The following is a 24,674-nucleotide window of genomic DNA, read 5'->3' on the forward strand; positions in this document are numbered from 1 at the left end:
GTAGTAGAAGCTGTTGTGCTCACACTGTCGTTTCCTTTGATTTTAGGATGTGATTGTAGCCATTAAAGAAACAGCCTTTGTGACATCAGAGTATCCCGTGATTCTCTCGTTTGAAAACCACTGCAGGTGAATGATGCTCTGCATTTTACTGTTTGGTAATATAAATTCTTTTTAACATGCTTCAAATGAAAACATGCTTCACACACAGTAAAGAGAAGTGTAGGTTTCGCTTCATGTTTTTTAATTTTTAAAATCCCCGCCCCCAGTAAGCCACAGCAATACAAGATGGCTAAGTACTGTGAAGAGATCTTTGGGGATCTCTTGCTCAAGCAGCCGCTGGAGACCTTCCCGGTTTGTGTTCTTTCTCCTTGTCTCTCCACTTGTGTTTATGTAGGTGCCTCATTGCAACATGTTTCAAGTCCATTTTCCATTGTTACTTCTATTGTCTCACAGATTGAACCTGCAAGACCGTTACCTTCTCCCAATGAGCTCAAAAGAAAAATCCTTATCAAAAACAAGCGCTTAAAGCCAGAAGTTGAACAAAGTAGGTTTCTTCTTGGTACATTACGATAAAAATTGATTTATTATCCCATGCATGCTTCTGCAGAATATGTTTTGTGCATTCAGGGATTTCAGTAAATATTAAGCATTAAAATGAAGTTAGACAAGTGTTTATTTCCTTTTCAAGCTGTTTATTATAGGAGAATTTATAGTTGTGGAGCCTCAGAATCAAAACTGTTAAACTGACTGGTTTCAGAGCAGCTGGAGGCCTTTAAAAAGCAAATGGAAGCAGGTGAAACGAGTACCCCCGCCAATATCCTGGAGGATGAAAATGATGAGGAGATTGAAAACGGTAAGCATTAATACCTAATGCCGGATATAGCCACTGTCTTCTATTTCATAGATATGAGACTTTTTGAGAATACTTTTTTGTTTACAGATTGGTACGACAAAGTAATGGTGTGTATCTAGAGACTGAACAATGCTTTAGAAATTTTAAATTGCTTTAGAGTATTTTTGAGTATTCTATATGGTGCCCAATAAGTTCTGACAGAGCTGTGATACTATTACACGTAATACACATGCGCCAATGCACTTAACCACAGCAGCATAATGCGACTGCAAGTAATAGAACTCATAGACTAAGCCATATATATGTTCATTGCCATATTGATAAACATGTTCCTTTTTTCTCCCCCTACATGCACTCCATATGCTGTATAGCTGATGTGAAAGATGTGAACCCAGAGCTCAAGAATGTAAGCAATCTCTCGTGAGAAAGGCACACATATTAACGGTTTTAAAAGAAAGGATCTGCTAGATCTCTCTGTATTCCATGCTGCAAGGAATCTTACCAATATGCTCAATTTCCGGTATGAGTGTTGCAGATGTTACTGTGAAAAAACGCAGCTGAGATGGTAAAAATGAACTATGGGAAAAGTAACTGGGTTCAGGCCTAAAAAAAAAACAGTTGAATTACAAGGTGTTTCTATAACTTCAACCAGGGTTCTTACAAAGATGTTGAATCATATATGTTGCAGCACTTAATCCATTCTATTGTATATGTTACTCAAACATTTTAAACATATTTCCAGTCTTACTGATATGAGCCTTTCTATGGGTCTGGCAGTGAGTGGAAGTGGCCACTGTAAAGTAATTGTTAACCGCAACTGTCAAACATGTTGTTAAATTTGTCTTTGCTGTTGCATAAAAGAAATAGAACAGATAAACATTTTAATGTAAAGGGGGTGTGCATTTATTTCCTTAGTTATAAGGTAACCAGAGAAGAATTAACAATGGAATTTTCTTTACAGTGAGATTTATAACTTCACGAAAGAGATTCAGTAATGATGTACCTTTACTGTGATCGTAGTGGTGCATTTTAACTTTTATGCTATATAGTGGTACAACAGAGAGGTTAACACTGCTTTAATTTTTGGTTGATGTTTATAAGGTTACTGATGACGAGGTCACGGAGATATCGGAAACAACAGAACCCACAGACAACACGGATGTGTCTGAAGCGTCGGACCAGGACAATAACAAGAAGGTAAATAGAGTATGTGTGTAAGATTTGTCTCACTGGGTAATTTTGCCTCTATATGCATCTTATGACTTGAAGTGCAAGATGTAAATAGCACCGATAGGCTGTCTGAATGTAATACAATCCCTTATTACATTGTAGACTGTTATTAACATACCATTTGAAACAGGTACAGAAACGTTAATTATCCTTTAATTGGATTGACTCTGCCTTCTCAGTGAGGACATTCTTGTGATTTTGTTATCATACATATATTGCTTGCAATGATGTTTCAAACATTGATTTCTCAAAAATAGAAAAATCGCAGTGACAGAATCAGACATAACTGTATAAACCAGAGGATGCTTCTGTGAGCCACATGGTAAAGTTTTGTTTCAGCTCACTCTGTAGCTATACAGGCATCATCACTCATCTTTCGAAACTTGATAAACTTGTGCACTGGCTCCTCGACTTTTTAATTCTTAAAGATACTAATATTTTATAGTTCATGTTTAATTTACATTTCTTTGCTCATTATATTAACAGGTTGGTGAAACAGCAGAGGATGATGAGCAAGCATTGATCGCCTCTTACAAGTATGTGGGGGCCACCACTAACATCCATCCATACCTCTCTGCCATGGTCAACTATGCCCAACCTGTCAAGTTCCAGAGCTTTGAAGTGGCAGAAGGCAAGTAACCTCCAGAAAATGTCATACTGTACAAAAAGTTATTAAAACCTGTGTGTCTCCGAGGATAGCCCTTAACCCAAGCATTTCTTTAATTTTCAATTTAGACGTGATATTTCTGTGTAACATGTGGAATGGTACACAAGGAGGCAGTGCATCGCAGGAGAGTATGCTATAACTTCATCAGCATACAGAGCACATCATTTCTTTCCTAACAGCTCCCACTCACTCTTCCTCTCCTGGAGTGTGTTTCTTTTCCCAACTACTTCTTTCTCCCACTTATTTGTTTGATGTATGTTTAAATTATTTCACAGTTTGTTTGTAGGAATTGCACTGGATGCATATTTTGATATACATGCAGATATATGTGCACAAATGTACTGTTTATATCATATACACCATATGATATGTGCTATAACTTCAAGACACATATTGAAGCTATGCTGGTGAAGACTGTGTGTGGCTAGTGGACTGTTCTGCACTTTCACTGGAAAACTCCTCATGCATGTGTCAGAGATATGAGGTGTGGTTTTTACATTGTTTCCTCTGCTGTGTTTTTGGGGATGTGATTGCTATGTCTTCTGGTAAAAGTGCTAGTTTACAGGAATGTAAAAATCACAACCCATGCCAAAGCTAGCTTCACTCATCTGAACAGTCATGTGCATTAGGTCACACTAAGTAGGCAGGTTTTACATTATTTTTTCCTGCCCACTTTTCAACCCAATTAAGTCCTGTCCAGTCTCGTCTTGTGGACTTCTGTCCATTCTCTCATAAGCCAGCAGGAGCCAGTGATGTGGTACAATGCACAAATGCACACACACAGTCAGTCAATGTCTATGTATAATACTGCAAGTTTCAAAGTGCCCAGCAGGAGGCGTTCCATTGCAGTGGTGCCCTAAGAGAGCCTGCCTAACTAAAGCACTGTCCTGCATTTTCTGAGGCATTTCTGGCAACTTTCTGGCATTTCAATTTAAATTTCTGCTAGTAATGGGGTTCGTGTCTTATTTATGTGAGACATCTAAATTTTATAGCCGGTTTACAGGGACTGAAATAGAATTTGTTAAAATGCATAATCTGTGGTGTATCCTACCTGACCTGATAACCTCTACTTTTGGGATAAGCGTCAGGCCACTGCAACCCTACGATAGGACAAGCGGTTATCATGAGCGAGTGAGTAAAACACATTGTCTCCAGTCGTTAGTTTCAAGATATTCGATCATGCCTTGTACTGTCTCTAACTTCTCCACTTTGCGACAGCAGCACTATAGAAATATACTGTTTATAGAGGTAAAGGTTGGGTTTTGTCAGAATAAAATTCCCTTTGTCTTTTAGTGGAATTAGACATTGCGGATGACTTTGTCGTTTACTACCAATTTGCAGTATAAATAACACACAAATCATCTGCACAAATTCATATACAAACATGAATGCATTTTGTAATTTTTAAAGGTAGGGCCATAAAATCATACTAGATCAATAACGTTTATTAGTTAATTACATGAAAGGAAGGGTGTAAGAACAAGATGCTTCCTTTGTGGTCTGCTGATTGAACTCCCTCCTTCCTATGGGGTTTTGCATGCTTTGCTGTCTCCCAGTGTCCCACAGCTGACCTTTTGGCTGAGCTCTGCTCCTCAAACTCGTTGGTTTTCTTTTGGATCAATCACATCCCCACTTAATGGATCCTACTGTTCCACTGCAAATTTGTCCAACAACTTTTCACACAGATGAATACAAGTTTTTTTTGTAATGTCAGTGAAATGATTCTTTTAGAAATACATATGAAGTATGAAGTTTTAAGATTTGAATGTTTTCAAAAAGCTTAAGTCATTAAAGATATTAATACCTATAATCATATAATTCAATATGTTTAGTATCAGGAAAACTAACACAGATGTTTATACTCATCAGTTTTGGTGCTTTTAAGCATCTGTGTTGGATGTTGCCTTTTAATTGCTTTTTGAATACATGAAGATATTTTCAAAAGCTTTTGACAAATTTGCATTTTATTGTTTCTAGAAAATGAAAAGCTTTTTTTTTTTTTTTTTTCCCCTGATATCTCTGTCTTAACTGATCTGGTGGTATTAGTGATGTTCTAAATGCACATAGTGGCCAGCTGTTTGTTTCTGAATGCCACGCATTTTATGCTGAATTATTTATGAGATAATTTTGATTTCTTACCCATGATAATATGACAGAAGTAAAACTACAGAAGAATGAATTGCATGCATTTGCGTGTTTGCACTTTTGATTTTAGAGCAATATCTAATAGATATCTATTGTTCAGTTTTGTGTTATAACCACTGGTCATTTGTATTGTTATTTTAGAAAGGAATATCCACTACAACATGTCCTCTTTCAACGAGTCTGTGGGGCTGGGATACCTGAAGACGAACGCAATAGAATTTGTGAAGTATCCTTTTTAAGAGTCAGTTATGTGAATGAATGCAGATTGCAAAAAGCAAATTGCTCTTTGGTTGCCTGTTGGATAAACACGTGACATTATACAATTGTTATTTTTTTTGGAGTTTTTGTTAATAGAATTTAATCAAGTTTTTTTTTTTTTTTTTTTTTTTTTTTTTTTATTTGTTCCTCCGGCTCTTTGTGTCCTTCTCTTGAATTTTCTCCCGTTTGGTCATGTAGACGTGCTCCTGGGTTGTAAAACAAGGCTTTTCCCAACCCAAGTGGTCCCTGTGGAGACCATGGGGGCAAGCTGTTCCAGTCTAAAAATAATCCATGTACAATCTTTCATCTCCTGTCCTTTTTTTCCTGAATAAAATGCATAGCTATAACAAGCGGCAAATGAGTCGGATCTATCCCAAAGGAGGCAGAGTGGATTCCAGTAATTACATGCCTCAGATCTTCTGGAACGCCGGCTGCCAGATGGTGTCTCTGAACTTCCAGACCCCAGGTAACACAGGCCGCAAGCCTGTGCCCTGCCATGCATTCAGACAGTCCCCCTCCCATCTATGGGCAGATGCCACGGCAGTGCTAGCGGCATTTTGGGGAGAACATATGGCTGCATGCAAAATTCGCATGTGCAGAATCATGAGGCGTGAGAAGGGGAGCAGGACCAAAACGCTGCAGCAGTAGCAGCATGAGAGGGGGGTGGAAGAGTGCAACATGGCTTCCTTTTGGGATGTATTCGCAGTAGGTTTTACACACAGCTTTGTTTGGAGAAAAATCAGAAGAACATGCAAGGAGGTGTAATAAGAAGGCCTGCACCTAGTTCAAAAGCACTTGCATTGCACTGAAGAACAGGAGCATAAAGAAATCACTGATTGCTCTCGGTGCCTTCACATATGGACCTATGTTAATTGAATTATGCATGCACTAGTGGTTTGCACATCAGAGCAACGTATGTCATAAAATCAAGCTAAACAGCGCTGTTGCTGTTATCATGCTTCTAATCCTCTTTATATTTCTACTTTTCTTACAGATTTAGCAATGCAGCTGAATCAGGGGAAGTTTGAGTATAACGGGTCCTGTGGGTGAGTGACAGCCCCGCCATTATCATTTAGTGTAGGAGCGCTGTACCTCCAAGCCCATAAATTAACTGTGTCATATTCTATTAAGAAATGCCAGAGGCCTCCGACAACTACTTGGCGCATTAAAGGAAATGAGAGAACGCAAAAGACCGTCTCATCTCACAAAGTGAGACACAAATGAATATCTTAGCAAAGGGGACTCAATGCCTGCTGTATCCTCAGGCCAAGATTTAATTTAGATGAAAATTTGTCTTAATGTTCCTTTTTCTTAATGTTGTTCCCTGCTTTACAGTCTGTAATGTACTTAAACTGTACTAAATATTGGAAAATTATTCCAGATTTATTCATTTTTATTGAAAAAACCCCAACCGTATGTTATGCTTAGCCTCAAGAATATTAAGACTCAAACCAGCTTTATCAAAACGGATCAGTGTTGTTCTGTTTCTTATTAAAATTTAGTTGTTAATTACAACTTAGGGTATACCTGCCCATGAGCCACACCACTAAAGGCTCTTGAAGGATGCAGTAAATGTATGCAGTTAAAAGCTTTGCTGTATGCACTCTTTGCTGTTTGTCATTTGCACTCTTGTTGTCATCTCTGTGCTCAGGTACTTGCTGAAGCCGGACTTCATGCGTCGCTCTGATCGGATGTTTGACCCCTTCTCTGAAACCCCTGTCGACGGAGTGATCGCAGCTACCTGCAGTGTTCAGGTGTTTCCTTTGTCAACAGATAGTGCAAGCTGTGTTGCTATTTTGCAGTGTCGGTGGCCACACACATATTACAAATCTGATGAAATGATGCAGTTAATTTTTATGCTGTAGGTGTTTTCGGGACAGTTCCTGTCAGACAAGAAGATCGGCACATATGTGGAAGTGGACATGTATGGCTTACCGACAGACACCATCCGCAAGGAGTTTCGAACAAGAATGGTGATGAACAATGGCCTGAACCCTGCGTACAATGAGGAGCCTTTCGTTTTTAGAAAGGTCAGTGAGTGTTCATTCTCTGAAGTTTATCTCCCATGACGGAATTCTAATGTCGGATCAGTTTAACTGGCAAATAGGAGGTTCTGGTCCAAGGCAAGAAGTAACTCTCAGGTGTTTTCTCCAAGCTGGTAATAATTTTTTGTTTGGTACACAGTCCAGACTGTGCAGTCAGCACATTGTAGGTCTTCCGCTGTTGTAGCTCAGCTTTAATTTGTTCACCTCTGCATTTAGCCTCGGACACCTCCAGTGACGCACGGGTCACTGCAGCTCCGTTGTGTTCTGCGCTTCTAGAAAGGGGGACGTCGGGGGGGGGGGGGCTTGGGGAGAGTGCTGAGCACAGCAGATATGTGCTGCCTCTATCACAGACCATAAATCACCACCAACATTGCTCTCCTTCACGCCACAGCGCTCCTTGAACTGCCATCATTCGGTCTCTCCCCCACAAGGCATGGTTTTTCTGTTGATGGTAAAAGGCTGCTCCTCATTGGGCGGATGAGACACAAGCCCTCAGTCCAGCTGACTTTCTGCCACAGTCCCGTAGGCATACTGTACACATTCAGTACACATACACGCGTACTTCTTAGGCTCTTTTTCTCTCCAATAGCTCTACAAACTGCCTTCCAATATTTCCCATTCTCTTGTGGGTTGTAAATGAAATCTAATCCAGTTTGCTTAATCTGGTGCAAAATTTTAGTGTGCTGAAATTTGGTTTTTGTTGCAGTGACTGCTGGAGACCTGAAAATGGAAATCTGTCAAATTCCACATAAAAATTTGTTTACAGTTCACAGAGTAACACTAGTAGTAAAAAATCCAGTATATATAATTTTCCTTATTTAAGAAGTCGCCTCTAATAAAATTTTTTTTTTTTCCCCCCTCTCTCTCAGTGGTGCAGATTTGTTTTTTTTTTTTTTTTTTTTCTCATGATTTTTGACAGGCCAGATTTTAGACAATCATCCTCTGTACCAAAGATGTCAGTCAGGCCCTGTGGCTTTCACACAATCCGAAGGAATTGTCCTGGGAGGCGCCCTGGTGGACTGGTTGAACACTGAAGCATATCCATGACCCACATTAAACCCTGTCCATCCAGGTGATTCTTCCTGACCTGGCTGTGCTGAGAATCGCTGTGTATGACGACAACAACAAGCTGATCGGCCAGAGAATCTTACCCCTAGACGGGCTTCAAGCAGGATACAGGCACATCTCTCTGAGGAACGAGGGCAACAAGCCGCTCTCGCTGCCCACCATCTTTTGTAACATTGTGCTGAAGACATATGTGCCAGATGGTTTCGGAGGTGAGTGTGAAGAAACATCTATAATAAGGCTGTGCAACTTAATGCACGAAAAAGCACTTAACAGGGGGCTAGCTTTTTTTAAAAAACATTAAAGGGACTCATACTGCGAGAAACCTTTAGGCTCATATCACAGGCCATCAATCAGACCTGGTGTTTTTCCTCCCCTCAGCAGAAGCCATTCGTTAAAGCTTTATTTGGATAAGAATTGAAATATGCTAGAAAAAGTACTAGAAGTAGTACTAAAGTAGTCAAATGAAATCTGGCAAAAGTTCTATATAGGCAGTTTGCATACAAGTTCTGAGGGATAAAGAAGGCTTGTGGCAAAGTAACTATAAGAAAAGCGAAACAGATATGTTGTTGAGATTATTATTCCTAAATTTTAATCTACTTGTTGTAGGTATTTGCAACTATTTATTCCACACAGCGTAAATGAGTGAAATATGTAAAATCTTATTTTTGTAGCTATTGTGGATGCATTGTCCGACCCAAAGAAGTTCCTGTCTATTACTGAGAAGAGAGCAGACCAGATGAGGGCAATGGGCATCGAAACGGTAAGTATTTTGTCACATAGATAATTAATAAGAAGCCTATAGTATAACAAAAGAAAAGTTTATAAAATCAATTTGTAAAAATACAAGGGAAAAGGATACTTAATGTATGACTTTGAGCTGAAGTTTGCACAGCTTCAACTGTACTAATATTTCAGGGAAATAGAAATGCCTGTAACTAAGAAAAGGCCTTGTGATGTAGGATTTATGTTTTAGCAGGTTATGTTTCATCCTTTGACTGAAATGAGCAACAACTATATTCATGCAAATTGATACTTAAATTTTTAAGCTTATAAAGGAAAAATGTTTAAAAAATTGACATTTCTATGATTCATTGCAAAAGTAGTTTTAGTAATTAACGATTAAAGAAACTGTCATCACTGGACACATCAAGAGCTTCTTGGCTGCACCTGAGAACTGTTGGACTGGCTATTCTGACAGATTTTTTTTCAGTACTTCACAGTAACTTTCATAGTCTGTACAGATGTCTCAGACATAACTGTGGTTATAGGAATAAATAGTTGTAATTTAGCGCATGGGCGTTCTTTTACTTTAAATAAAAACCAAAACATTTTGTTTGGTTTATTTTGTGTTGCTACCCGATCATCTAATTTTTATACAATACTGGCACACTTGAATTTGATAAAACTACGTCGCAGTTTGAAATGTGGAAGATGAGGAGATTAGGTTTGTGAATGACCAAATGTAAATGTTTTCCCTTTGAAAAGGGGTTACTGGACATTATCTGTTGCAGAGGACTGTGTCAAAACTTATGTATTTGTCCTAGCCCTGAAATATAACATTTTGAGTTTGCAAATCATTGCCCCAAAAATTAAAGTTAATGAAACTCTGGTAAATCTGAAATAGATTATAAGCTTGCAGTTCTTTATTTTAGGTCTGTGGGTCTGCTTAATTAAAAAACACACACACACACACACACACACACACACACACACACACACACACACACACACACACTTTCAGAACCACTTGTCCCAGACAGGGTCACGGGGAACCAGAGCCACCCCGGTAACACAGGGCATAAGGCCAGAGGGGGAGGGGACACACCCAGGACAGGACGCCAGTCTGTCGCAAGGCACCCCAAGCAGGACTTGAACCCCAGACCTACCGGAGAGCAGGACCGTGGTCCAACCCACTGCACCACCACACCCCCCACTAATTAAAACATGATTTACTTTGTTGTGTTTTCTTATTTAAGGAGAAAATGCTTGTAAAATGGGCAGAGGCCCGGTTGTCTGACAGTGAGACAGTGAAAAGTGTAAAATTCTGCAAATGGCAAGACATGTTCATTAAAATATTGGTCATTTTACGGGCGATATTTTGTCCTTACATGTTTATGTGGTAGTACGGCTGTCCTTATACTTTTTACCTCTGTGTTTTGTGATGATGGCTTTATTCCTCTTTTAATAAGTATTTCTGCAATGCTTGCCCCCTACCCGACCCTCTGCTGTTCAGAGTGACATTGCAGATGTGCCAAATGACAGCACAAAGAATGACAAAAAAGGCAAGGTAAACCCGGTGAAGGCCAGCGTGACTCCACAGACCAGCTCAGATACAAGGCAGACATCCACGTCAGGCCCAACCAACAGCAGCGATGCTAGGAAAGGTGGGCTAAACGTGCACAGGGTTTCACTGCTCCAAACTTGCTCCTCTCTTCAAGCTATATTCAGCTCAGTCTTCTCTGCTCCTGGCATCAAATTAATACAACAGTGAATTATTGGATTGTTTTTGGAGCTTTTCGTACATATTAATCCAAGGGCTCAGAGTGAAAATGGTTTCTTTGCTCTTTCAGATACTTCATTGATCATGCCTCAGGTTAGCATTGATGACTTGAAACAGATGAAGGTAGGATATGAAGCTGCACTGGTGAATTGTCAGCTTGTTGCTTGATCTAACTGCTGAATAAATCTGGAATCACTGTCAGTTTTTTTTTCTATCCAGACATACATGTTTATGCTACCAGCAAACTCTCTGGTTGCATCCTAGTTGGTAGTCTAGGAACAAAACCCTTCTCGTCACCAGAAGCCATGTGTATAGTTCCTACACAAAAGTTTAAGATTGGAAATAATTATCAACGGGTAATTAGACACACATTATGGATTATGAAATAATTGTGTTTTTTTGTCAAATTTAAATCACAGTCTCTATGTGAAAAGATCTCTGTTTTCCTAGACATACCTTAAATTACTGAAGAAGCAACAGAAGGAACTCAGTGCTTTAAAGAAAAAGCATGCAAAGGTAAGGTGTAATTTACTTTTTTCCTTATTTATAATGCCAAAATGATAGTGTAGTGATTGCGTAGTGAGCTCTACTACTCAGTGATCTGTCATTACAGTGTGGATCCAACATAACAATTACAAATAATATGTAGTTTTCAACTGCACCATTGTGTACGGTAAGCTAATAAAAATTCTGGAAATGCACAAATGTGGAGGTACATGGAGGATAGATAAGGGTTCAGGGTTTCTTCCTGTATGCTTTTGGACAATAATCAGTTTTTTTTCCTTTTCTTATTGCTGTCATATTATCTAAAACGCAACAAGTGGCACAAGTACTTTCAATTTCAGGACCAAAGTTCCATGCAGAAATCCCACTGTACCCAGGTTGACAAGATAGTGGCTCTTCATGATAAAGAAAAGCTAATGCTTGAAAAACTGCTGGAGAAGGCCATTAAAAAAAGGGGGTAATTATCTCATCACAAATTAAAAACATGTCATGTGTCATAACATGATGTTCATCCAAGACCTGTGGCATTTGACTAATTTTAAGCTATTTTTTTGCATTTACTCTAGGGAAAATAATTGTCAGGAACTAAAAAAGGAAACTGAAATTAAAATCCAGGCACTGACATCAGACCACAAAGCTAAGGTAAACAATCAAAAAGCTTCTGGCACTGCCCTTTATCTTGTCCATTTAGTCATTGAGGAGGAGGAGTGACGTTGTCTTCCCACGGGACCAGGTGAAAGACATTGTGGCACAACACACCAAGGAGTGGTCAGAGATGATCAACTCTCACGGTGCAGAAGAGCAGGAGCTGAGGGACCAACACGTGCTCCAGCAGTGCGAGCATCTCAAGAAGCTCATGTTGGCTGTGCAGGAGCAGCAGACACAGAACCTGAAGCTCATTCATGAAAGGTAGCTACATGCAACCAGGTGGCCTGCACAGAGGGCCGTGTGCCCTGCAAGGATTCAGCCGTGCTCTCCATGGCTTGAAGATGGGAACTAGGGCTCAGTTCCTGTTGTCAACTCTCCAATGGAGGCTTTGGTCAGTTCTGACTTTGACTTTAACTGCCATTTACAGACAGAGTAAAGAGATGCGTGCTAACCAGGCCAAGACTTCCATGGAGAACAGCAAAGCTATCAGCCAGGACAAAACAATCAAAAACAAGGCTGAAAGAGAGAGGTATGTTTAATGAACTTATAAGGTAAAGAAAGCAGCCATTATAACTGGGAATGTTTCTGTAAGAATTTAGAATATTGAAATTTTAAAAAATGCCCTCCATCACTTTCAAGAGCTTCACAGGTCAAGGTGGTAAGGAAGAAATCTGTCTTCATTCTTTGTTTATGTTTCTTTTCAGACGAGTTCGAGAACTGAACAGTAGCAACACCAAAAAATTTCTTGAAGAAAGAAAAAGGGTGTGTGGCATTAATTTTCACTAAAATTAAGAGCTGTTTTTTAAATATGAAATATGTTATATATGATGTAAACAATTATTCATTTAAAGCTTGCCATGAAGCAATCCAAGGAGATGGACCAACTGGAGAAAGCTCAACTTGAGCAGCTTGAGAACCTGGAGAAAGCTAATGAGCAGGTAGGAAAGATCTATCACCTGTAGGTATCTTCACAGGTCCCTTTATGTAAGACCAAACAAACCATCCCCATGTATAAGGCAACTGCTCTGTCTACCACTTGACAGCTGTGGACACCCTGCATATCCAGCTTGGTTGATTCCGTAAATGTGTTTGACACATTTGTAACAGTGGGGCAGTAGGTGGCATAGTGTTTAGGGTTGTCACCTTGTAGTCTGAAGGTTCCCAATTCAAATCCACACTCCTGCTTTACTACCCTTGGGCAAAGTACTTAACCATGAACTGCTCCAGTAAGAATATCCTAATGTTTAAATGGGGAAATTTCTGTAAATGGGTCATTATCTATCATTTGCTTAGTTGTTTAGAATGAAGGTGTCAGCTCAATAATGAGTAATAACATCAGGAAAAAAAATCTATTATCTTGTAGCAAGTGAATACTGACATCTTGAACAAAGCCACTTAGTATCTGTGGCTGTTAAGGATCCAAAACCCTGTTGTTTTTACACTTGATATATGGACATATTTGGACAGGTGTCTATTGTACTGACATTCCTGCGCTGAAGTTTTGTCTTCTCCAGGTATTATTACTTGTGGGACAGCTGTATCTTTATACATGTTATCATCTGCCTGTCTGAGAGATAACTGAGCTGTGGAGCACTGCTTTTTTTGTTCAGGAGTTTTTGCAAAGATCTTACTTTGCCATTGTCATACATTTGTCGTCTTTATCATCATTGTTTCTAATGTTTGTGTTCCTGTCTGCCATTTCTCATGATCTGTTTTAATACATTTTGTATTGTCCATTTTTAATATTATTTGCTTGAACTTGTATTTTTGTACAGCTTTTGAAATCACATCATGCAAAGTCTCAGTGTCAAGGTAGGCTCTGCCATTCTTCTAACAGGCCCATATGCCATATGAGTCTCCTTTCACTGTCTCATGCTGTGCTGTTCCTGTTTTTCTACTCAAGAACTTTACTGGAATAATGTCTGATATTTCTTGGTAAAATCTGTCATCCTCAGGTTAATAAGTTACCTTCTGCAATTAACAGTAAAGTAGTAATTAGCATCAGGTTTTTCAAAACACTGGCTCCTCGTGTTACAAATTCTCACAGATATGACCATTTTCCAGTTTTTTTTTTTTTTTTTATTGTTTTACTCCCTTTTAGCATTCTGCTGTCTAAAATTTGTGTGTGTTTAGTGTAGGACCACCTTGGTTCACCTTGCTTCCACGTCGCATTTTTGCTCTTCTTCAGTGTCAGTAATCAGTAACAAGATAAGGAATGATACACACATTTATGGGATAAATTGGTCAACGTCTGTAACTTAGTAGTTTGTAGAAAAAAAGAAATTTTGATTTTCTGTCGTTTTAAATTTGATTTAGATTTAATGTAGCTCAAAGTTAAAGTAAAAAACCTGACAAAGTACTTATTGCTCTATCCCAGATTTTTACTGGATTTTAATAAATTGAGAAACATCTGTATCAAGTTTAGGGGGTGTGGTAGCACAGCAGGTTTGACTGGGTCCTGCTCTGTGGTGGGTCTGGGGTTCACGTCCTGCTTGCGGTTCCTTGTAGTGGACTGACGTCCTGCCCTGGGTGTGTCCCCTCCAGAATTGCGCCCTGTGTTGCCAGGTTAGGCTCCGGTTCACCGTGACCCCCCTCGGGACAAGCAGTTGTAGACATTGTGTGTGTCTGCGTGTATTAAGTTTTTATTGATTATGGACATAAATTTGAAAGTGGCCAGATACCGATGAACATTGCACGTTTATGTGATGAACTCGTTAGCTATTGCTACCAAATAAGAGGTTGAGTAGATGAGTTATTTTCTATTTTTGGTCATTTGAAATGCATTTTCATTTTACAGTAGCTTGAAATCAGTTTTAAAAATGTGGTGTACTGGTGCTCCATCCACGGTTTACACTGCCTCACATTCTGTGTTTTCAGGATAGACTATGAATCCACCATCCCTTCACTGGACAATGGTTATTAATAAGCACTGGGTGGTTGCAAGTGTTGCACAGTATTTTTAATTTATTACAGTTTTATCTGTGTTTTTTACAGAACTTAACCATTGAAAAAGCACAGGGCCGTCTTATTATGTAGCCTTTATTGATTGTGGATTAATGGTAAAAGTGACTTTGGCATCACCAAAGGACTTCTGTTCCCAGTTGTGTGTGTACATTGAGGAGCCAGTGTATTATGCAATTCGAAAGAGCAGTGTGGAGCACAGTTTGCAATACTGCTTATAAACCACAATAGATTAGATTTATTCCATTGCGCATTTCCACACGCAATGGAGCACAGTGGAGCGTGAGTGGGCAGAGGTGCAGCTGGAGACTGTGAGGCTGTAGAACACTAAGGATGTTGACTTGGTCATTGCAGGCCAAGGACATGCAGGAGATGGTGAAGCTGGAGGCGGAGATGGACCGCAGGCCAGCCACAGTGGTGTAAACTGTTCCTGTCCAAACTGAGGTTAACCTCTGCCCCACATGGTTGGTCTCCTGGCCCTCACCTGCTGAGCATTTCTCTTATGAACATAAACCTTCTGACATAATACTTACCCTCTCTGAGCTTTCAAGCCACTGGTACGGATCTCTTCTGCACTTCATCACCTCATATGGACACCAGTCTGACAATGTGCCGAGTGTCCTGAGCAACAGAATCGCCTTCACAAGTCCCATGGATTGTCAGTTACCACACTCAATGTTTTTTAATGTTTCGTCCTTGTTTAAAAAGATTAAAACCAAGAACAGCATAGTCTACAAGTAACAATATTTGTTTGACATGCTGCTATTTTAGATACTCTCCCATTGTTTGTCATACAAGAATATTAGCCCTGATGTATTAAGTGTATTTATACATTTATTTGTATTTTAACAGTACAAGTTTACTACACAAAGTTTAAAAAAAATCTTGTGTTTTTGTCAGCACAATCTTTGAATTATATAATGCACAAGAGTTAAGTATTATGTCATAAGCACTTTAAAGATGTGTAGGCTTTAAGATAGTTAAACATGTAGCAATGCACTCATTTGGTTTGTCTTTTTCTAAGAATGTAAAATAATGCAAAAGTCAAGGACAGCGAATTAGAAAAGTGAAAGTTTATAAATACAACCTTACACAGATGAGAGCATAATGACACAATGCTGTTGTATTTCTTGGACAAACCAAATGTTTTTTAATTTAATTTTTATGTTTGTTAAAAGTACACAATCAGTTAGGCTACTGTAGTAAAGTACTGTACCCAGGGGTGGGTGATATGGCAAAAAATTATAATCACATATTTACAGATATTTTTACATTTATGGCATTTATGCCAATTTTTTTACATTTCAAATTTAGTTTCTCTTAAATGTAGCTGTCAAGTTACAGAAGAGGCACAACCAGAAACACAGCAGTGCCATATTTTGGAAAAAGCAAAACTACAAAAAGGCATTATTCTGAATTTCTCATTTTCTACAGTTTTAATAGGAATAATGGCCTTTTCCAGATAAAATGTTCATCTTTCTTTCCTGTCACATGGAACACTTTTTTCAAATCACATTGCTGTCAGGGACTGTTCCTGTCTTGTGGGCCTGTGGTCTTTTAGGTTGCTGCCTTGCTTGCGATGTACCTGGGAATAAGCACTTATATTCTTGAGTGTATTTTTTGAGTCATACCTTTGAAAGATAAAACTGAAAGATAGCTGGTAAAAACCTTTAATTTCAATTTTTAACATAAATCAAAACCAGTTCAAAATTTGAAGGTGTAATCATATTTGGGAATGAGTTAATTTTCCCCTACATTCAACTCATCTTGTATTTATTTTCCAAACAGGTCATTTTTAAGGCTCCTCCAACTAAAACTAGTTCAGTAGTTTCATTGAGTTCAGTGGATTGAGAATGCAACAGTTCATAAGTTAGTCCTGTCACCATCTTTCCCGTCGTACTTTTTGACTGAATCTGGCTGCAGTCTCTTGGTCTTCACTACGTATACAAAAACTAACCATCTGAAGAAAAGATGTAGAAATTCTTTATTGCTATTCTGTAGTATTCCTTACTACTATCTTTTGGTTTGCAGAAATTGGCAAAAAAAAACACCTACCAAAACATGACCTTTCCTGACATAAATGGGATCAGATCTTGAGTACTGGTTGTGAGTTAATTCCTTAAAACCAGCCACAGCCAAATGTCATAGAACCACTTTTCTGTGGTTTCCCCCCCTCTCCTGCTATTTTTGCATAGATCACAGCATTACATACCATGGTTTTTCGTCCCTTGGGCTGGCAACCCTGTTTTTGCTTTATTGATACAGCTGAGCTTATTAAAGTGATATGTTTTAACTTAATGAATTGCACAACAGACTACGCAACTCCTTGAACACACAAACTGAGCTTTAGCTGAGTACTGTTTTTGCAAAATAGTGTGAAACAAAATATATGATGGGTTGCACAATTAATCTATAAAACTGAAAAATGATTAATGAATTCTTTATTACCAGTGCATTCAGACAATAGCTCAGTCACGCATAATTAATAAAGAGCTCTAGCAGAAACGAGCATATTGCAGAGGGGGGGTGAAGTGTAGCCCAGACCAGTGTCAAAAGCTTCTGTTGTAACTCATTCTGGCTAATTTTTGTGGTGTTTATAGCAGATATCCAGTTACAATTTTGAGGATATAATGAAATTTTTAAACTATTAAAGGCCATTACAGAGTAAATCTTAAGCACTGGCCTCATCTGATCAGAGCTCTCTATGGCATCACAGCTGCTGTGATGTCATGTGATGCTGAAAGATGTCACAAAACATCATTTACTGTTTTATTATTAAACACTTTATTATGTATTGGCTTAATGTTGACCACTTTGAGTCGCATGCATGAAAAGCACTTTTTAAATTACTTTGATGCACTGTAACACCATTGGTTGGAAGATAATTTTGAAAACTGATTATAAGGTTCTGCCCTGTTTGGTACCTGTTGCTAACTAACAGACAAACCTCTGCACATGTTCATTCAATTCCATGGAGAAAGCCTTGCTTTTCAACATGTACATACATTCATAATCAGTGAATGAAGTAGAGTTAAAACTACAGTATAATGTACTTTTCTGTAACGTAGTTATGGCGCAGCAGCCTGGCCTAGACTGTATGCCAGTGTTTGCAATTTTTTCAAGAACGTGATGCAGTTTGTACTAGTATCGAGAGGGTGTTGTCATATCTCCCACCTCTACCCATTTTTTGTCATTAGCTTTAATGCAGTAGAAAACAAAGTTACTCCCTGAATTACAACCAAATTTAAAATACACACCAACAAAGTTCTATGAACGTTGAAGCCTGTTGCCGTTAATTCTTACTCACAGTTGACACTGTTACTGGGGACAAGACAGAGTTTGTCATGATAGTTTCTAGCTTTTATTTCTAGTGAACACATGAACACATAGTGAACACATAGCATTCTTGCAACCTAGAATAAAAATGTGTTGGGACTTTTATTTTTAGGAATTTAGTCTTAAGGATTTCTACTTCCATGCTCAATCTGGTGTTCTCCAAATGTTAAATTCGTTTTAAATCAGGATTTTTCAGTCCTGTTCCTGGGAACCTGCTCTATTCTAACATTTGTTCAAGCAATTATTTGCCAAGTTGTTCAGAAAACCTTCTGTGTTGATTCTGTAAAAGGCCTGCCTGAGAAGAATGAGTCTGGGAGCAAAATAAAGTTTGTGCTAATTAGAAATCAACATGTTTACAGCTTGGTCTGAGTGCCGTGTAAACTGCTACTGAAACTGAGTATTTTCATAATTTGGTAGAGGAGAGATATAGTTTCTGGTTGAAAGTTCCCACACAATGAAGTTATTTAAACTTCAGTCAACACATCCACTTCATATTAAGCACTCGGTCTACACTAAAAAAAAAAAAAAAAAAAATTCTCCAATGGGTTCCCAGAACAAGGATTTTTAAACTCCAGTCTACACGATCTCACATTTTGTCATCAAACATACATAAACTATGAGCCATTGACATAGCAGCATATTTACTGCATTTACTAAAAACCAACTGTAACACTTGTAGTTAAATAAAATATTCTGTTCAGCTGAAATATTAAAAATAGTTTTGCATAATGTACTGTATGTAATTGGAAAATTATTCCAGATGTCTTTACAGCAAATGATTAGAATCCAACATGTAGTACACAAGTCCCCCTTTTTTGCATAAAAATATCATGGCAATGGACTATGAAATTATTTGCGCCCCACTTCAGTATTTCCAAATAGCTACACCCCTCAGTTGTATATGGACTTGCACTTGTGCTAAGTATTTAAATCAGTGACTGAAGTGGAATTTTGGAGATAAGCAATCCTTCAGAAGACTTGTCCCACGTACCTTTTTTTTTCTTTTCTTTTTTTTTTTTAAAAAAAAAAAAAAAAATTGGTCACTTAAAAGACTTACTACAGAAATGTCATCATCATGCATTTATTGTCTGTTGTTTTGAGATGGAGCCACCCTCTGTCCTGTCTTCTGACTTTCCAGAATACAGTATTTTCCTGTGTCACTCACTGTCGTAATGGATGGAATCCAGACTTGAGTTAGCAATGTAACGTGTGTTAAATAAAGCCCCTGATGCTCTCGACAGGTATGACTATCCATTTGCAAAATGTCACTTAACTACCACAATTGACTTTTGACAAAATAAACTTCATCTTCATGGCACTGTATCTCAACAGTTTATCTCAACTACAACACAAACACAAAAACATGACAAGTTGGCATCGTTGTATTAATAAGCTGTAATACCAACATCTGTCCTTAGAGAACATTTAGAGAAAGGTGGCATAGCTCAATATGGGTCCAGAGAGAAAGGGAGTGATCACGTGTCCTCATTTTAGCAAAAATACTCCCACGATGTATAACTAAAGCTAGTGTTTATGCAAGCCAACTGTGTGTGCTTAAAGGAGAAACAGAAGAGTGTTATTTGAGTTAAAAATAAAAAAATTTAAAAAAAAAACTACTTGTGTGCTGAAGCAGGGGTCTGGATTTCACCAAGCATCTGTAATTTTTAAATGTAGAGTTTCTGCGTGTAACTCTCACTGATGCCTTTCAAACGTCAACGAAGCCAATGAAACTTCTGCTACCGAGTTGAGAAACGGAGTTTCGCAGGCATGTCCGAAATCAGCAAGTTACATAAACTGAATAAAACTGCATACGGAAGTGAAAATGTAGCCGCTCACCTTACGCAACACTGAGGTGCGGGACATTTCTGTCTGTGGGCAGCAGTGGTTCTGAGCTCCTGTCTCACTTTCTCGCTGATGGAAAGGTACTGTAGGCACAAGACTTGAGAGAGCAAGTCCTGCCCAGCACTCAGTGAATTCTCCTGTGAAGGGTTCCATGGCAAGCAACAGCTGGCTCATCCAAATCTGTATCATTCTGTTTTTCATGCAAATATTACGTGCCCCTCTTCTGTGAGACAATTGCTCATTGATGTAAACATCTTTACAGGCGAAAAAAGTTGTCATTGCCATATGTTAAGAGGATGCGTCGACTCTTTCCTACCCAACTACAGGGAATGTCTTTAGTTCCAGGCAGCTGTTCTGATGTCATGCTCATTGGTACTACATAGAGCATTGATTGACCAAAAGCTAAAGCTTTTCCTTTATACAAGGTATGAGAAATACTGTAAAAACTCTACTGCTGGAGTTTTTCCTCTTTTTAAATCTGCTGTAGTAGGACGATAGTCACTTTATTGTATATACTTGAATGTATGTTGTGTGTTATTTTTGACCAGATGGATTCTGCAGTATATCGATAAACTAAGGGCTCGGGGAAAATAAGGATATGTTTGTTACTGGGGAGGTAAAATTATCATCAACCATTTTGGTTATTTTTGTTTTCTGGTTCATTTCATCTTCCAGTGTTGTATAAAAGCTATGCTTGCAGCCACATATCTACAGTATAAGTGCTTTTAAAATTAATAGCATCGCTTTCAGCTGTGCCACTCAACAGAACTCTGGTTGGATGTTAAAGGTTATTTAAAAACGATGCCAAAATAAAGGGTAATTTATGTATATACATAAATACATATATGAAATATATATAAAGAGAATATAGTAGATAGTATGGCTATATACCACAAGGTTTGTTATTAGATGCTCTTTTACCTGTGTATTGTTTTCTGTTGTGTGACTACATGTAACTTGATTTTGAGTTTAATGTAAAAGCGAATTATTTTGGAAATATTGTTGCTTTTACTTATGGGTTCGTCTTTACACTTTCCTTTTCATTTTAGCTTGGTGAAGGGACTTCATGTGAGTGTTTTTGTATTTATATTGTATTTGTTGAACTAGCAATGAAGATATTGTTGTTATCCTGCTACTTTAATACTGTTTTATAGTACATGTATCAATAAATAATCAAACAGTAATGCAATGTTTGTTTTATGCCTGTTTAAGTCATGGTCTGCCTTCAAAGTAGCAGAGATTTTATATGCCATATTAACTCATTTCTAAAGCACAAAGTTACACTCTCTAGACTGCAAGTTTGAGCTGTATTTCAATCATAATTTTACAAGTACACACAATCTTAGGTTCCTAAACTGTGTAGAAGAGAAGGATGACAATACGGTTTTGAAAGTCACAAAAATTCTTCACTATCTCAAGAATGTGGCTTTCACTATTTTTGAGCTTAATATGGAAAAAAATACTGTGATCTCTCAATAATAGCAAATGCTAGTGTAAGTAAATTAACTGTCAAGTTTGCCTTTTGACTACCTATATAATATGTAACAACTTGAGTTAATATTTGTTAGACGTAGTTACATTTGTACATTTATATGGAGCCACTATGACTGGTTGCATACGAAGCAACAGCTACTCTCATGCTACATTTCAGTGTAAAGAGAGAGTGACACACTAGTGAAACGCAAAATACTGAATTACACACAACTGAATTGGCCAGTTCTTGGGTACCAGTACTTCTAAGCAGCACTGACATTGATTATACATTATTATGCATGCATTACCTTGAGAACAATATATTTTCACTGTCTGGAATGTTTCATGTGAAGATTTTAAATATGCAGATTACCACAGCATATTGTCTTGGAATTTGGTTTGAACAGACACACAGTCTGAAATGTCAAGGCCTCCATTCCTTCCAAGTGTCCATACAAACAGCATGCTGAGAGACAGCTCCAAAGAGGATCTCCCTGAACAATGCATCTCATCGATGATGTATATGTGTGTGTTATGCTATAACGGAGAGGACATGAATGTGCATAAGTGGAATACGACCAAAATACAGCATCAGTGGTGGGTGTAACGTCTTAGTGAGCACAAAGGGCGAGTGCTGAAAGAGGTTGTAGGAGACAACTTGCAGGTAGCACAAAGATATGAAGAACAGAGGGGTCCAAGGGACAGCACCCCTGGCTATGTAACTGCAGTCCCATGTCATGCACAACATGATTCCATCAGACAAAAGACAACACATCTGCTTCATCGTTCATTTTCTCTCTCAATATTAATACAAAGTGTGGACATAGTAAACTTAATCAGTCGCATTCTTAGCTAATGAAAAAAGTACATGAACGCTATAACAACCTAAAGGACATGTAGTCACCGCAATTTTACAGTGAATACACTCAAATGTCCATTGCAAAGAGTGTGATTATTTTTTTCTTCCGAGTTGCTAATGAGGGGGCATGGTGGTGCAGTGGGTTGGACTGGGTCCTGCTCTCCTGTAGGTCTGGGGTTCGAGTCCCACTTGGGGTGCCTTGTGACGGACTGGCGTCCCTTATGCCCTGAGTTGCTGGGTTAGGCTCCAGTTCCCTGTGACCCTACATGGGACAAGCGGTTCAGAAGGTGTGTGTGTGTGTGTTGCCAATGAAATCTGCTTCAGCACCTGTATTAGTTGACTGCTGCACTAGCTGTGCTCCATCACCATTTGGGAAATCCTGACCTAGTGCTGCGTCTTCACAGTTCGGATGAAGTCACAAGGTACTTAAATGCAGGCATATTCATAAGTACACTTTGAACCTGTGCAACTCTGAAGCAGCCTATGACAGTTATATTATTAATACTGCAGATTTAAAGCTATGTTAAAAAATGTATGTTAATATTTGTATTGTCCTGGTAACTAATTTTAAAATCTTAAATATGGGATGAAACACATTCTACGGGACAGTGACCATCAGGATGATGTGGAGAGAAATGGATTTCAGTATCTCTGGTTTCTGGTTTAACATCAAAGTGATCTTGGAAGTTCCATTATGTTGAACGTTTCAAGAAAAGCCAATAAAAATCAGCACAAGAAATCCTCCTGGAAGCGATGTCCGAGGATTGAATCCATTTGGGGAGGTTCATTCTTGATGCACTCCGTGAGGAAATTGTTCATTCAAGAACAGACAGGGCCCAAATCCCATTAACTTCTGCAGTTCCTCTTCTCAACACTTTCTCCAGATCAAAGTTTCTCAAACTTCTTTTGCAAAGTGGCATAAACCTGAACTTCCGAGACAAGAGTGGCTGCACAGCTCCGAATCAGAAAGGTGAAAGTGGACACGAGGGAGTGGATGAACTGAAGGTCGTTATCATCACCTACATGACACCCTTGTCCAAGGTAAATTACAGTGTTAGATAGTCAACTTTAAAATGATTTACTCAGTGATAAAGCAGGGAATTCCTCCTGGAGAAATTTAGCATGAGTAGCTTTATGGAGCTCGTAAGAGCGGAGTGGGAATTTGAACTAGGCATCTTCAAAGTTCAAAACTCCGTAACCGCCAGGCCTCCTGCTGACCTGGTTGTGTTAGAATGACGGTGCACGTACAGGAAACACTACGCTAATACGTACTCGGTGACGGCACAAAACAAAGCGGAGAACTAAACAGCAGAAGTTGTCAAGTATCACATTGACAAAATGAGCTAAAGTAAAACATGAAAAATCATGATGGCTGTGGTATACCGAGAAGTGAACAGCAAAACCCTCACTTAGGCCATCATGTGAAGGAAGACTTGTCTGCTTCACCATTACAAGCAAATAAAGTGAAAAAGTGGCTTTTGTCAAAGGGAGAAACGTGATGAAAGGATGGACGATGAGAGCTGTCCTGCAGGAAATATAGGTAGGGGACAGGTTTTAGTACAACTTATGGATTTTACAGAAGAGTTTGAGAGAGGTTCTCAATTCAAAACCACCTATCATTTATGGTAAAGCCCATTCCATAATCGGGACAATGAACCAAGTCGAGAAGATGGACTGCTTCCATCTACCACCTTTAGCCAGAAGCGCCGATGCCGCAGTTTGTGTTGCGGTTCAGCACGGCCAGATGATAGACGCACAGAACACAGGACTGAAACCTCGATGGTGAACCTACTGCAGAGCCCATTTGATAATGTTTTTTGCTGGGTTTCCAGAAACAAAGCTGGCCAAGAAAGCGTGAACCAGCACACGCGTTCTGACCTTGCCATCGGATAAATACTTTCCAGCAATGCCTGGTCTTTCACTGGGTCCTGCGGTAAAACGATGCTGAACTATGTACCGCCGGCCGCGCTGAGTTGCCCGATAGTACCAGTGGCTTCCCGAGTCCTGGAGAGCAGAAAGCTACAACCCTCCACCTTCCCACGGGTTCCTGATCTGTAGGCTCTCAAAGGTCAGAGACGTCCTCAGTGAACTCGAACCATGGAGCAGAAGCCTGATATGGAAAAAGACAGGGTGCTGAAGAGCCAGCGTGACCTTCACTTCACAACATACCTCACCTGTGTAAAGAGCAATGTAAAACAAGGACCTGAAAACTGCTACTACTGTATTGCCAAAAATTTCTCGGATACTTCCACACGGAACTTGACTTCTCCCATTCTGCTCCATTC

At 39.0% G+C, this 24,674-nt stretch overlaps 1 protein-coding gene across 8 annotated transcripts in view; it reads left to right on the top strand.

Annotated features, from left to right (window-relative positions):
• The window catches only part of plcb4b (phospholipase C, beta 4b), a 57,909-nt gene extending 37,043 nt beyond the window's left edge, over positions 1–20,866 (top strand). The window contains exons 15-39 of one of the 8 annotated variants that reach the window (XM_018743811.2): positions 47–126; positions 267–351; positions 454–544; positions 758–853; positions 1,225–1,259; positions 1,955–2,050; positions 2,570–2,714; positions 5,037–5,121; positions 5,495–5,619; positions 6,148–6,199; positions 6,805–6,907; positions 7,019–7,183; positions 8,271–8,475; positions 8,938–9,026; positions 10,500–10,650; positions 10,837–10,889; positions 11,217–11,282; positions 11,588–11,727; positions 11,837–11,912; positions 12,004–12,179; positions 12,346–12,447; positions 12,623–12,680; positions 12,770–12,856; positions 13,694–13,730; positions 15,234–20,866. In XM_018743811.2, the coding sequence (XP_018599327.1) occupies positions 47–126; positions 267–351; positions 454–544; positions 758–853; positions 1,225–1,259; positions 1,955–2,050; positions 2,570–2,714; positions 5,037–5,121; positions 5,495–5,619; positions 6,148–6,199; positions 6,805–6,907; positions 7,019–7,183; positions 8,271–8,475; positions 8,938–9,026; positions 10,500–10,650; positions 10,837–10,889; positions 11,217–11,282; positions 11,588–11,727; positions 11,837–11,912; positions 12,004–12,179; positions 12,346–12,447; positions 12,623–12,680; positions 12,770–12,856; positions 13,694–13,730; positions 15,234–15,322 (2,487 nt within the window). In that variant the 3' untranslated portion in view covers positions 15,323–20,866. Of the gene's footprint in view, positions 1–46; positions 127–266; positions 352–453; positions 545–757; positions 854–1,224; positions 1,260–1,954; positions 2,051–2,569; positions 2,715–5,036; positions 5,122–5,494; positions 5,620–6,147; positions 6,200–6,804; positions 6,908–7,018; positions 7,184–8,270; positions 8,476–8,937; positions 9,027–10,499; positions 10,651–10,836; positions 10,890–11,216; positions 11,283–11,587; positions 11,728–11,836; positions 11,913–11,961; positions 12,180–12,345; positions 12,448–12,622; positions 12,681–12,769; positions 12,857–13,693; positions 13,852–15,233 lie in introns of those variants that run through there. The other 7 variants (XM_018743814.2, XM_018743815.2, XM_018743816.2 and 4 more) reach the window with 7 other exon arrangements.
• The last annotated feature ends 3,808 nt before the right edge of the window (positions 20,867–24,674 follow it).

The sequence above is a fragment of the Scleropages formosus genome, chromosome 1 (assembly GCF_900964775.1).
Source record: "Scleropages formosus chromosome 1, fSclFor1.1, whole genome shotgun sequence".
NCBI classification, from domain to species: Eukaryota; Metazoa; Chordata; class Actinopteri; order Osteoglossiformes; family Osteoglossidae; genus Scleropages; species Scleropages formosus.